This window comes from Papio anubis, chromosome 11 (genome assembly GCF_008728515.1).
Source record: "Papio anubis isolate 15944 chromosome 11, Panubis1.0, whole genome shotgun sequence".
Lineage (NCBI taxonomy): Eukaryota > Metazoa > Chordata > Mammalia > Primates > Cercopithecidae > Papio > Papio anubis.
Window position 1 is genome coordinate 65,921,591 of NC_044986.1, and position 12,884 is coordinate 65,934,474.

Consider the following 12,884-nt stretch of genomic DNA (forward strand, 5'->3'; position numbering starts at 1 on the left):
TTTGTAGGGATGAGGTCTCCCTGTGTTGCCCAGGTTGGTCTTGAACTTCTGGACTCAAGTGAACCTTCCACCTCTGCCTCCCAAAGTACTGGGATTACAGGCATGAGCCACTGCTCCGAGCTGTCTCTTGTTATTTCCAAATGAGCTAATAAATATTTAAAATAAGTCTTAGTTTTAATTTATGGTAAATAATTGATGGATATCATCATAAACAAAAGCTCCAGATCTTCAAACATTTTTAAGAATGAAAAGGAGTTTTCAGGCCAAAAACTTTGAGACCCATTGGCTTTAAATAATGCATGGTGTGCAACAACCACTCAGTCAATAGATGTCATATGAATAAATGGACTTCTTGGCTTAACCCATGAGACCTGGCCTTGGTGCTGTGGCTTCTGTGAACCTCCCTGTCTGCCTCCCCTTCCCTCATCCTCTGCCTGTCCTTGATTCCAGCTCTGCTGACCTGACCTGCTGTTCTGTGGTACCTTCATGGGCATCTGGAACTCCTTATCCCTCTTGTCCACCTTAGGAATTCCTGCTTGTCCATTAAATGGACTCAGTTCAAACATGACCTCCTCCAGGAAGCCTTCCCTGATCTTGCCTTTCTCATTTAGTGTCTCCTCTCCGGGGCCTTGGCACACTTGATCCCATCTACCCCAGGGTTTTGATGACTCCCACATGTGTTGATGTGCTGGTAGGTCTCTCACCAGACAGAGCTTCTTGAGGACAGGAACTCATCTGCTTATTCCCAGTGTCTGCTACATAAGAGGTGCTTAATGTATGTGGAATCAGTGAGTGCTGCCTTGGAATTCAGAATAGGGACTCCTCCCTCCCTGGAATTAACCCTGGACCAAAGAGGGTCTGAAGGGGAAATGGTTTCTGGCTTCTGACTTGGGTTTTGAAATGTCAGCATTACAACAGCACTGCATGGTTACTGGGGAAGAAGTAACATTTACTAAGCGCCTGCTGGGTGCCAGGAGCTTTCGCGTGGCATCTGGCTTCAGGACATTGTGGTTTATTTGGCCATTGTGAACAGGCTTGGGCCCTAACCACTTTCTGTCTGGCTTCCATGAGGAGAGTGTGGTCTGGTAACTAAGCCACCAAACTTCTGTGAACTTCTGGGACATCCTAATGCATTTGCATAGTACGTGCAGACTGTGAAGTTGTTGAGGGCAAAGTTGTGTGTGTTGCTGGATCTTGCCACCATGTCCTGCATGCTGTCCATAAGAAATACCTGGAATTCTCTGTCCAAAGAGCATAGTTAATGCTGTCAATGTCACTACCAGCAAGGGCTTCCCATTGTTGGTTTTATAGATATTCAGAAGTGGAGAGATATCCCTGTAGCAGGGGTGATCCAAGAAGGCTTCCCAGGGGAGGAGGGCATTTGCTTGTTTTTAGACAGAATCTTGCTCTGTCACCCAGGCTGGAGTGCAGTGGCACGATCATGGTTTGCTACAGCCGTGATCTCCTGGGCTCAAGCAATGGGAGGAGGGCTTTGAGCTGAGCTTGGAAGATGGGTATGAGCCCCTTTTGGCTTTATTATTTCCAGGAAACCATGTCCTTTCCGAGGCTGCTATGGGAGGCAGTGCTGGAGGTGTGTGCCTTCATCAGGCTGGGGAGGGAAGGCATTGCTGTCTGCTTTAGGGTTTTACCCTTGCAGAAATGTGACATCCTTGGGCTAGGTGGGAGAGCAGAGGGCAGCCCGTGGGGACGGAGTCAGAGCATTGTGTGGGGCGAGAGGAGGAGACGGGCCACCCGCAGTCTGCTTATATGCCAGGATTCGAGGGGAGTTTCCATGGACTCCCAGAGCAGTGGAGCAACCCTGGGGGTTGTCATGCCAACTGGGAAACTGAGGCTCAGAAAAGGTAAGGGACTTCCCCAAGGTCACAAAGAGTTGGTAGCAGAACTGGGGTTGGAGCCTAGGGTGCCCATGTGACCAGCTGCCCAGTGCTCCTTTCCTTTCCCCTTTGTCCTCTTTGGAGACATGAGCCCTTGAACTGGGGCCCTATGTCTTCATTAAGGCCCTGCGCATTCCAGACACTTGAGATCTGATTGCCGCCTCTGCCTTCTATCATAGTTCAGGGGCAAAGGGTACAGTTCAGATGTGGGATTCCATGCAAAGGGGGAAAGAATAAACCAAGGGCCACATATGTAAAAAGCAATTTGATGCATTTCTTTTTTATATAGAGAACTACATCTGACATTAAAAACAAGATCCATGAAATAATCATAAGCCTTAGCACTGCCCAAGTTGTGTAGAGATAGTTTATATATGCCCTACTCAGCCAGGTGTCTCCTGGGAGCCGGCAGTTCTGACTGAGCCTCACATCCTCAGCTCCTGCTGTTGGAGTTCCCTTCATCTCCGCCCACCTCCTCCCCGCACCTGCTCTCCCCACCGCCTGCTCCTTTTCAGATGGCTCTCCCTCATGGTGGCTTCTCGTCTCGGCAGCCCAGAGGGGTCAGGAGAGTGAGACCACAGGGCACTCCCAGACCCCTTCCCTGGAACTCCTGTTGCCCTCACGGTCGGGCCCCATGAGGATAACTTTCAGGCAGTCTCTAGGGAAGACCCTAGGCCAGTGGAGGAACAGGGGATGCATGGAGCAGTTCCCAGACAGGGTGGGCTCTGAAAGGCTGCCAGGACCTTGGACTGGAGGCTGTTGTATAGGACAAAGGCCTCCTGTCATCTCTGTGAGCCCGTGTCTCCTTTCAAAGGGTCTGAGAGAAGGGAGACCTGGGCCATCTTACTCACTCCTGCTGGCGGCGGCCTACAGTTGTGAGTGGTGGAGGCTTAGCTGATTGGGTGCTGTGGGCTGCAGAGGGACACGGTCCTGGCCAGAAGGAGGAGGAGGGGTGACCAGCAATGCTTTGACACAGGAATATACCCGTGAGCGGTTACCCTGGGAGGAAGCAAGCCCCACCCCACCCCACCCCACCCAGCTCTTCATTCCTGGGCTCCCTAAGCCCATACCCAGACTTCCAGCCTCCATTCCCCATTCCTACCCCTCAGCTGGAGCTCCAACCCCAGACAGAGGATGCTGCCAGCAGTGGCCTGAGCTGGGGCTTCCTGTCTCACCACCAGGGCCAGACGTCCAGGGTGCATCCGGGAGCACTGTCTTTGCTCTGATTGACCTCTGGCTACTCAGTCAGCTGGGTCTGCGGGGGCCTGGCCGGAGGTCCACCCGGGGCTGAGATCTGTGAACAAAATCACCAGACACCATTTCCCATGTACGCTGGGGACACAGCCCTGGGAGGCAGGCTCTGACTCTCTTGGTTCAGACACATGGAAGGTGGGGAGAGAGAGACAGAGAGGTCTGGAGAGTAAGGGAGAAAGAAAAGCAAGGCGAGGAGGGTATTGGGTGGAGATGAAGTCGCTCTTGACTCTCCTTCCCATGGCTGTTTCTGTGGTTCTCCGATTAACCATGAGTCATTCTTATCCTTAAGCCTTGGAAGGCTCTGTTCCAGACTGGGATCATCGCAGAGTTCCTTCTTTGGGCTTACAGGCATCTGAAGCCATAAACCATTTCTCAGATTTATTCTTCCAGCAGATATATTAGGCCAGTCCCTGTGTTCAGGGAGGGTCCAGTTGCGTGAAGTCAAACTCCGTGCATCCTTCAGAGTCCTTCTCTGGTTTCCCCAGGAGGAAGTAATTGCTCTGCATCTTGTCTCAGAATGCCTTGGTCACTTATTTGTTCTACCACTTCTACCTGCCTGTCCCCAAACTCTTCCCCCAAACAGCCCAAGGCATGCCACCCCCACTCCCACCCTGTACTTCATTCATTTGTGGTTGTCCTTGATGAGAAATTCCACTCTCTGCCCTGGCTGGATTGAATAACTGGGGTTTGCAAAACTCCCAGCATAGCTCCTTCACAGCCTGGAATGTGCTGTGTGCCTGTGGGAGTCTTAAATCAAGTTTCTGCAACTATTGCCAACAGGAGGGGTAGCAAAACAGACTGGTGTGCCCACTTTGCTTCCTAGAGAGGTTTGTTTTCCAAAGGCCATGTTTGTCACCTTTGAACTGATGAACCCAAGACTTTAGATGTCTTTCTCCAGCTCTGCTCAGACACCATGGAAAGCTTGAGGGAGGCAATGAGAACTGTTGTTAAAGAAGCCATAATTGTTTAAAGAAGACATAAAATAAGAAGGGATTATTATTTAATAATATTAATAAAGGGATAATTTACAAATAATAAATATTTATTTACTATTTATTCCATGTAGGAGCAGGAAGACCTGCTAGAGTAGAAATGCCATTTCTCCCCAAACGGATCTATAGATTCATTGTGGTTCCAATCAAAGTTCAGTTCAGTTGATTTTTTTCCTGAGACTTGAGAAGATGATTCTAAAATGTGTATGGAAGATTCGAGATCTAAGAATATCTACGACACTTCTGAAGAAGACAGGAAGAAGAGACTTGGCCTACCAGATGGCATGATGTGTTGTAAAACTGAAGTTATTACAATAAGGAGGTTTGTTTAGAAACAGACAGAACAACCAATGGAGGAGATAGCCAGAAACAGCCCCAGGCTTATGGAAAACCTTAGAGTATGACAGTGGGGTCATAGCAGATCAGTGGGGACAGAAGGACTGGTTTGATCAATGGTGCTCTGACATTAACAAAAGTAACAAACAAAGTTGGGCATGGTGGTTCACACTTGTAATCCCAGCACTTTGGGAGGCTGAGATGGGAGGATCGCTTGAGCTCAGGAGATTGAGGCTGCAGTGAGCTATGATCACGCCACTGCACTCCAGCCCAGATGACAGAGTGAGACCCTGTCTCAAAGGGTCTCAAAAAAAAAAAAGAGTAACAAAAGAGGCTGTGTCAGAGAATGTCGGGGACCAAGGATTACAATTAACTAGGTTCTCTGTACTTGATGTCCAGTTTTTATAAAGGAAGAAGTCCTGTCCAGAGTCAAGGCAGGATTGACAGCAAAGTACTAGTGACAAAGACAAGTGAATGCGTCTTTGCTGGCGGCAGGAGGCAGCCTCTGCTGCTTTCTCAAGAGCTGACTTTGATTTGGGGTTGTGAGGGAGCCCCGTTCCTCAAGCATAAGTAGGGCCAGGTCAGTGGGATGGAGGTTCAGTGTCCCCAGAGCTTAGAGTACGGCCTGGTGGTCCTGGAGGTGGGGCTGGTGCTCCCTAGGGGAGAGAGAATGGGCCCTATAGCAGTTTGGATTGGGGGCACTGCCAGGACCTCCTATCCTTGGTCTGTTTTGCTTTCCTTACAGGAAAGGGGAGTGGGAAGGCAGGAACCCAGCTGCCCTGGCGATGTAGGAGAGAAGACTGTTTTCTCCTAAGTTGGTGAACACTTGCTGAGCCTTCCCTAGCTTGTGGCAGGAGGGTTGAAGCATGTGCCTTTTTCTTTTTCTTTGAGACAGAGTGTCACTCCGTCGCTAGGCTGGAGTGCAGTGGCGCGATCTTGGCTCACTGCAACCAACGCCTCCCGGGTTCAAGTGCTTCTCCTGCCTCAGCCTCCCAAGTAGCTGGGACTACAGGTGTGCGCCACCACGCCCAGCTAATTTTTGTATTTTTAGTAGAGGTGGGGTTTCACCATATTGGGCAGGCTGGTCTCGAACTCCTGACCTTGTGATCCACCCACCTTGGCCTCCCAAAGTGCTGGGATTACAGACATGAGCCACCGCACCTGGCCACCTTTTTTATAAGGATGGAATCTACCTTCAGAAAGGAACCTTGAAGGAGTGGTGAGGGGCAGCACCAGTGAGAGACGCTCTAGACTTGTGCTGTCCAATATGTGGCCACCAGCTACCTGTGGTCGAATTTAACTTAAAGCAAAATAACATGGAAAGTTCAGTTCCTCAGGCACCAGGGCCCCGTTTCAAGAGCTTGCTAGCCACACGTGGCTCGTGGATACCACACTAGGTGTTGGCATCATCTAGGAAGTTCTTTCAGCACTGCTGCTCTGCTATTGTCGGCTTTGTATTTTGCAAAGGTGTTTCCACCTCTTTCCCCCCAGTTATTCACAAAAGGCCCGTCTGGTAGCCCTAGTGGCTGGCCAGGCAGAGTTTTGGTTGTGAATCCTGACTCTCTCATGGGTTCTGTGCTGCTTAGTCTCTTTGGGCCTAGTCTGTGAAACGAGATTAGTCGTTTCTTGGGTGTTTGAGGGGGTATGTTGATGAAAGGAAATGAGATGATGCAGGTATGACCCCTGACAGGATAGTGGCACAGCATAATCACTATAAGAGCCAACAGGCTTTACTGTTTTACAGGTGAAAAATGAGGCCCACAAGCGGGAAGTGACACGGCCAAGGGTACTGAGCTCACCCATGGAGGCCCAGAACTCCTGCCTCCTCTGTTGCCTCTGCTGCTCCCGCCAGCACTCTGCTCTGGGACAGGGGAAGCTGGGGCAGCAGTGTGCAGAGCAGGTGACTGTCTGCAGGGTGGGCTTGGCCCGGGGCCAGGCAGGATGGGCCTCGGGGCAGAGGGCCTCAGGAAGGGAGGTGCAGGGTTTCTCTGGGCAGGAGGAGGGGGCCCTGCTAGTCTCACTTTATTCAAAACCTCTCTCAAGCCTTGGAGTTTAGCTCTTCCCCACCCCCTTTCAAGCTGGAAAGTCTGAAAAGCGCTTTGTTTTGGCCCGACATGGAGCCCTGGACCTCGATTGCTCCATGAGACGGTTGCAGAATGAAGTGGTTCTCAGGGCCTTCCAGGAACTGCGGGCTCCGACAGGGGGCTCATCCTGAAGTCCCGCACTCTCCCTCTTCCCTGTCCCTTTCATTCAAATTCCTAGAGCCCTCTTCACCTCTCCTGGCAGGAATGATATTTGCTTCCTGTAAACCAGGGGTTCTTACTTTTTGTGTGCCAGGGACCCTTTGGTTCTCTGGGGAAGCCTGTGGATGGATCCTTTTTCAGGACAAGATACTTAAATGCATAAAATGAAATACACACGGTTACAAAAGAAACCAATTATAGTAGGATACAATTATTAACATTTTATACAACCAAATTTTTGATGTAATAATGTGCAACTTTATCAGTGCATTCAATCACAAGATCTAGCAGTGACTAGCAGTGAGTCGAATACTATTGTAAGTTTGAAGTAATGAGGAATGTAAATGACATTAAAGATATGAGATTTCTACTGCTGACAAAATTGCAGGTGCTGTTAATACTACTTCAGTTTGTTGCCACATCCCACATGGAAGGGATATTTCAGTTAAAAGTAAACAAAAGTAAAGATGTGGATTGATTTTTCTCCATCTCCAGTTTGAAAGCTCCCTAAATTCCATCCATGGGACCATCAGTTCCAGCCTCTCTTACCCTCCCTTCTCAATAGTCTTCTGGCCCCTTGTGAGCCTACAGAGAGTAATACAGGGCCTGGAACACAACAGAGCCTAGCGTTTGCCTTTTAGGGCTGAAAATGGGCCTTGCAGGTCCTCATTAAGCACAGATTTGCCCCAGCTGTGGTGAGCCAGCCGGGACGGGTGACCAGATGCTTCCTTCAGGAGGCACAGGTGCTGGAATGCCTCACAGAGTCTCCTGCTTCCCAGCAGCTGCCTGGAGCTGGGCCTCCCCCTGCACAGGGGGAAGCAGGGTTCCAGGATGCAGGGCTCAGAGGGGACCTTCAGGCCTGGTTCATGTGGGGCCACAGGGCTCTTCTGCAGCCTGTTGAAGATGCCATGTGGTTCACAAAGCCTGGGCTTTTGGGCTTGGCTGTGGGCTGCCAGCAGCTCGCATTTTCCCTCTTTGGCCCTAAATGGGCATGGCCATGTGCCCCCCACCCCCAGCCCTGTTTAGCTGAGGCCATCCTGCTTGACAGATGGGCCATTTGCTTCCTGTGCTAGAGCTGAGTGGCCGGCTGCCTAGTGGAAGGCTATAATTAGCAGAGTGGAGCGGATGGGATTGCATGCTGGCATTGACAGATAATTTTATCCTCAGATGGATAAACTGATGTCATCAGAGATGTAAATATCATTTGGAAATTTCGAAGTTCCTGGGAAGGTTTATGCCGGCCTCTCCCCATGCCTGCTGCTCTTGGGGGCACTTGAATGGGGAGGCCAGAGAGGCCTGTGCTGTATGAGGAGCTGCCTGGGAGTTGCCTGCCAGGCTGCTGGGAGGGTTGGGGTGGCAGCTCCTTCTGCTAGACCAGGAGAAATAGGGCCTAGGATGGCTTGAGGGAGTCCTTGGTTTACATTTGCTTTGGGAGCTTTCCCATGGGGTTTATGGTCTGGGAATGTCTCAAGGCTAACTAGCAAGGAAATGGCAATGCTTTATAACAGCAGAGAGTGAGATCAGAGCAAGGGAAGTTTTGTTTTCTGCTGGCAAGGGTGTTCTGGAGTGGGTCCCAGGGCTCTGGGGAGCTTGTAAAAATAGAAGAAGCCACTGACTGCCTTTATGGAGCGGGTTGGGGTCAGTTCTGCTCAGCAGTGGGGCCAGTGGCAGCTCCGGTACTTGGGGGATGGTTTCCAAAGCAGAGTACCTTCACTCAGAAGCACAGCCTCAGGCAGGAAGGAGGAATGGGAACAGGCTGGGGGCAGGGGAACGGGGAAGGATGTCAGCTGTCCCCATCCTGCCAAGGAAGAAAAGGATTTTTTTTCTTTTACAACAGGGAACATAGAACTTCCAAAAGTATATTGGGCCAGTTCTGAAAATGTTAAGATATAATAGTTGTGTTGGTTCCACGACAGGGTGAGAATTATGCTTTTTATCAAAATGGAAGATAAAACCCTACCTCTGCCACCCTCAAGTACCCGAGTCCTTGAATATTTTATTTACTCCATGCCTGGGCTCTGAAAACTTCCATGCTCTATGGGGTTCTTATTTAACCATGATTCTCTGCTTTGAGGTGGATGAGCCTCAGGGCTCTTTTATTTGTCCAGGTTGAGTTTAGTGAGTGATTCCTCACAGGTGGAGTCACTGAGGAGGGGGATTGGCCTTTTTTTTTTTTTTTTTTTGTCTTTTCTTCTTCTTTCTCGAGACGGAGTCTTGCTCTGTCACCCAGGCTAGAGTGCAGTGGCACAATCTCGGCTCACTGCAACCTCCACCTCGCTGGTTCAGGCGATTCTCCTGCCTTAGCCTCCTGAGTAGGTGGGATTACAGGCACGTGCCACCATGCTCGGCTAATTTTTGTATTTTTAGTAGAGATGGGGTTTCGCCATGGTGGCCAGACTGCTCTCGAACTCTTAATCTCAGGTGATCTGCCCACCTTAGCCTCCCAAAGTGCTGGGATTACAGGCATGAGCCACCGTGCCCAATCTGGACTTGGCTTTTTAATGGCTGCTCACCATTGCTCTCCGAGGACCTGGGGTACTTAGGCTGCCCTCGAACAGTGATTTCTCCATGTTCTGAGTTTTGGAGTATGACTGACCGGATAGTCTCTGGTTTACCTTTCTTTACCAAAAGTAAATATTTTCATGGTCTCCATTTTCCTGTAGAGGGTGAGTGTGTGTGTGTGTGTGTGTGTGTGTGTGTGTGTCTTGCCTTCTAAGGCCAACTTGTTAGTAAGTGGCTGGTGGCCGAGCTTGTCAGTGTCTTGAGTCCCTCCTGGCCCATGTGTTGGAAAGGCATCCTTCTAGACTGGGGGAAGGGTCTCACTAATCCTGGATTAACTTTCAAGCCAAGGGGAATGGCACTTAGCCTTGAAACATAGCAGCGTACTGGATCCAAGTGAGATGGTTTCCTGGTAATCCTCTGTTATCCTGTGTTTCTGCATAAGCTCTGTCTGCTTGTTTGACTTCTGGCTTCCCTGTCAGGCATCAAAGCTTACGAGGAAGCAGTCACTTCCCTTTACTCAGGATTTAGCTCTCTTTAGAAGGAGGTCATGGACATCTACTTGAGGACATGATGATCAGTAAGGAGACCCATGAAGTCAGTTTAAGGCTCAGGCAGCCCTGTGAGTGGCTGGAGGGGCAGCCTCCTCGGTGTTCTGCATGGTGACACTGGGATGGCTGTGCTCATGTCACTTCCCACCAACATCTGTCTGTATCATCCCTTCCTTTCCTTGGACCCTAGCTGACAGCACCGTGTCTTCCACTTACTCTCCCATGCTGCCTTCAGCTTAGTGGAGAAGTCCAGTTATCTGATGACTTGTCCCTGCCCTTTGGAATATGTGGCCCAGAAAATCAGAATCCTTGGACAGTCAGGGGACTGGGTAGACAGTGCCTGACTTGAATTCAGAGGGTCTGTTGGAAAGCCCAGATCTTGTTCATTCAGCAGATGTTGATCATAAATGCTGATTCTACTTCCTCAGTGTCAGAATGTCTAGGTGCTGGGGATGTCCAAAGCAATTGAAAAACCCCTCCTGGAGCTTATGTTCTAGTGAGGAAGACAAATTAAAAAAAAAAACAAAAACATAAAAAAACCAACCAGAAATAGTGTAGTATGTTAAATATGGGTAAGTTCTAAGGAGAAAATAAAAAAGAGAAACGAGATCAGGAGTTTCACGGGGAGGAACTTCCCATTTGTAAATAAAGTGGCCCTGAAGGGCCCCCGTTTGCAGGTGGTAACTGAGCAAAGAAGAGAAGGAGGTGGGGGAGTGAGCCATGCGGGTGTCAGGGAAGAGCATTCCAGGCTGTCAGAACTGCCTGTGCCAAGGCCCTGGGGTGAGCACACATGGCAGTTGACAAGCAACAAGAAGCCTGGGTTTTCCTGGTGGAAAGTTACAGGGTGTTCTGTAACAGCATGTCCACTGTTAGAAAAGTTGAGAGTGAGGGATTCTACTTGCGAATTCCCTCAAAATTCTTCCTGCTTCACCCTTTGGCCTTCTCTGTGGTCATCCTGAAAGTAAATTCTGTGTTATGGTACTGTGTGAAATGTCTGTCGCCCTGAGCACTTCTGGAATGTTTTTTGGGTGACCTGCCTGTTTAATACAGGTCACGGCGGCCTCACACTTCCAGGTCTGTAGTGTTTCCACGTTCATTCTCTCACGAGAGCCGTGGTGTGAGCAGTGCAGAAATGAATGTCTTCATGCCTGTCTTTCAGATGAGAACACAGAATCACATGGAAATGCCTGTCCAAGGCCAGGGTTAGCAAGTAGCAGAGCTGGGGCTCGAACCCATGTTCTCTGACCCTCCAGCCAGTGGCATTTCCCCTAACCCATCTGTACTCTCCTCTAAAGTGGCATCTCCAGATTGGGTCTGTATTAGTCTGCTAGGGCTGCTATAACATCAAGTACCAGACTGAATGACTTAAACAACAGACATTTATTTTCTCACAGTTCTGGAGGTTAGAAGTCCAAGATCAAGGTGGCAGGGTTTTTTTGTTTGTTTGTTTGTTTTTTGTTTTTGAGATGGACTCTGACTCTGTCACCCAGGCTGGAGTGCAGTGGCACAATCTCGGCTCACTGCAAGCTCCACCTTTTGGGTTCACGCCATTCTCCTGCCTCAGCCTCCCGAGTAGCTGGGACTACAGGAACCTGCCACTACGCCCGGCTAATTTTTTGTATTTTTAGTAGAGATGGGGTTTCACTGTGTTAGCCAGGATGGTCTCGATCTCCTGACCTCGTGATCTGCCCGCCTTGGCCTCCCAAAGTGCTGGGATTACAGGCATGACCCACCGTGCCCGGCCTGCAGGGCTGATTTCTTCTGAGGCTTGTCTCTGACTTGTAGACGCTGCCTTCTCCCTGCGTGTTCACACGGTCTTCCCTCTGTGCGTGTCTGTATCATAATCTCTTCCCCTTATAAGGACACCAGTCATATTGGATTAGGGCCACCTTAGTGACCTCATTTTAACTTTAATTAGTTCTTTAAGGACCCTGTCTCCAAATATAGTCACATTTCGAGGTACCGGGGGTTAGGATTTCAATAGAGGAATTTTGGGGAAACAGTTCAGCCACTAACAGGACCCTTTATGTGCCGTAACCTGGGGCAAGTCTCCCACGCAGCAGGTACCACAGCCCCAGATGACTGTTTGCTTTGGAAAATCAAGTGACCTTAGTCTCTTTCTCACCCTCTGTTTTCTTGCTGCAGCTGATCGGGGCCCTGGTCCTATCTGTGGGCATCTATGCAGAGGTCGAGCGGCAGAAATATAAAACCCTTGAAAGTGCCTTCCTGGCTCCAGCCATCATCCTCATCCTCCTGGGCGTCGTCATGTTCATGGTCTCCTTCATTGGTGTGCTGGCGTCCCTCCGTGACAACCTGTACCTTCTCCAAGCAGTGAGTGGACCACACCACCCCTCAGCTGGGACTCCCCAGGAGAGCTGCGGCACCTGCCCCTGTGCCCTTGGGCAGCTCAGTTTCTTTGGTCCCTGCCTCAAACCACCTCCTTTAGAGAGCTCCTTAGATCAGCCCATCTGATCATACTGGCCCAAGAGTGCCCAGGCCACCTCCCCTTCTGCATGTTAAAGCTGATTGGAATACTGCTCTTACTTAAACTCTGTGTTCATCTGGATGCTCAGTTGTGAGTAGGAAAAACCACACTCAAATGAGAGCAAGGAAAGACAAAAAAAGGAGGTGGTGAGTCATTAGCTCATGCAACCAGCAAACCCACACTGGGTCCAGGGGTTTAGATGGCGCCACTGGGCAGGGTTGGGCAATCTCCCTAGCCCCTGCCAGCCGGGGCTGCCCCCTTTGCGGTGGTCGCTGCTGGCCTCAGGCCAGCAGAGTCCTTATGGTTCTAGATTTCAGGGAGTCTTTCCTACCAGCTCTGGCCAAAGTCCCAGGACTCTGGTGGGCCTGGCTTGGGCCATGTGCCCATTCTGGGATGGGGCATGGGGAGTCAATCCTATCTGCATCCCATTATTGTGGGGTGAGGGATGACTCCCCAAAGTTGGGGGTAGTGAGTAGGCAGATCCGTTCACTCTGCACTTGTGTGTCTCTTGACCTCATTGTCTCCCCCTATATGGGAAGCCCCTGCAATCCGCTATAAACCGGGTTTGGGTGCTACTTGAGGCTGGAAGTTGCCGAAATCAGTTTGGATAATGCCTGCTCTCTAGTAAA

At 50.1% G+C, this 12,884-nt stretch overlaps 1 protein-coding gene across 2 annotated transcripts in view; it reads left to right on the forward strand.

Moving 5' to 3' along the window:
- The window catches only part of TSPAN15 (tetraspanin 15), a 55,426-nt gene that overhangs the window by 20,616 nt on the left and 21,926 nt on the right, over nt 1-12,884 (forward strand). For both annotated transcript variants that reach the window (XM_003903844.4, XM_009214781.4), the window contains exon 2: nt 11,916-12,101. In XM_003903844.4, the coding sequence (XP_003903893.1) occupies nt 11,916-12,101 (186 nt within the window). The remainder of the gene's footprint in view (nt 1-11,915; nt 12,102-12,884) is intronic.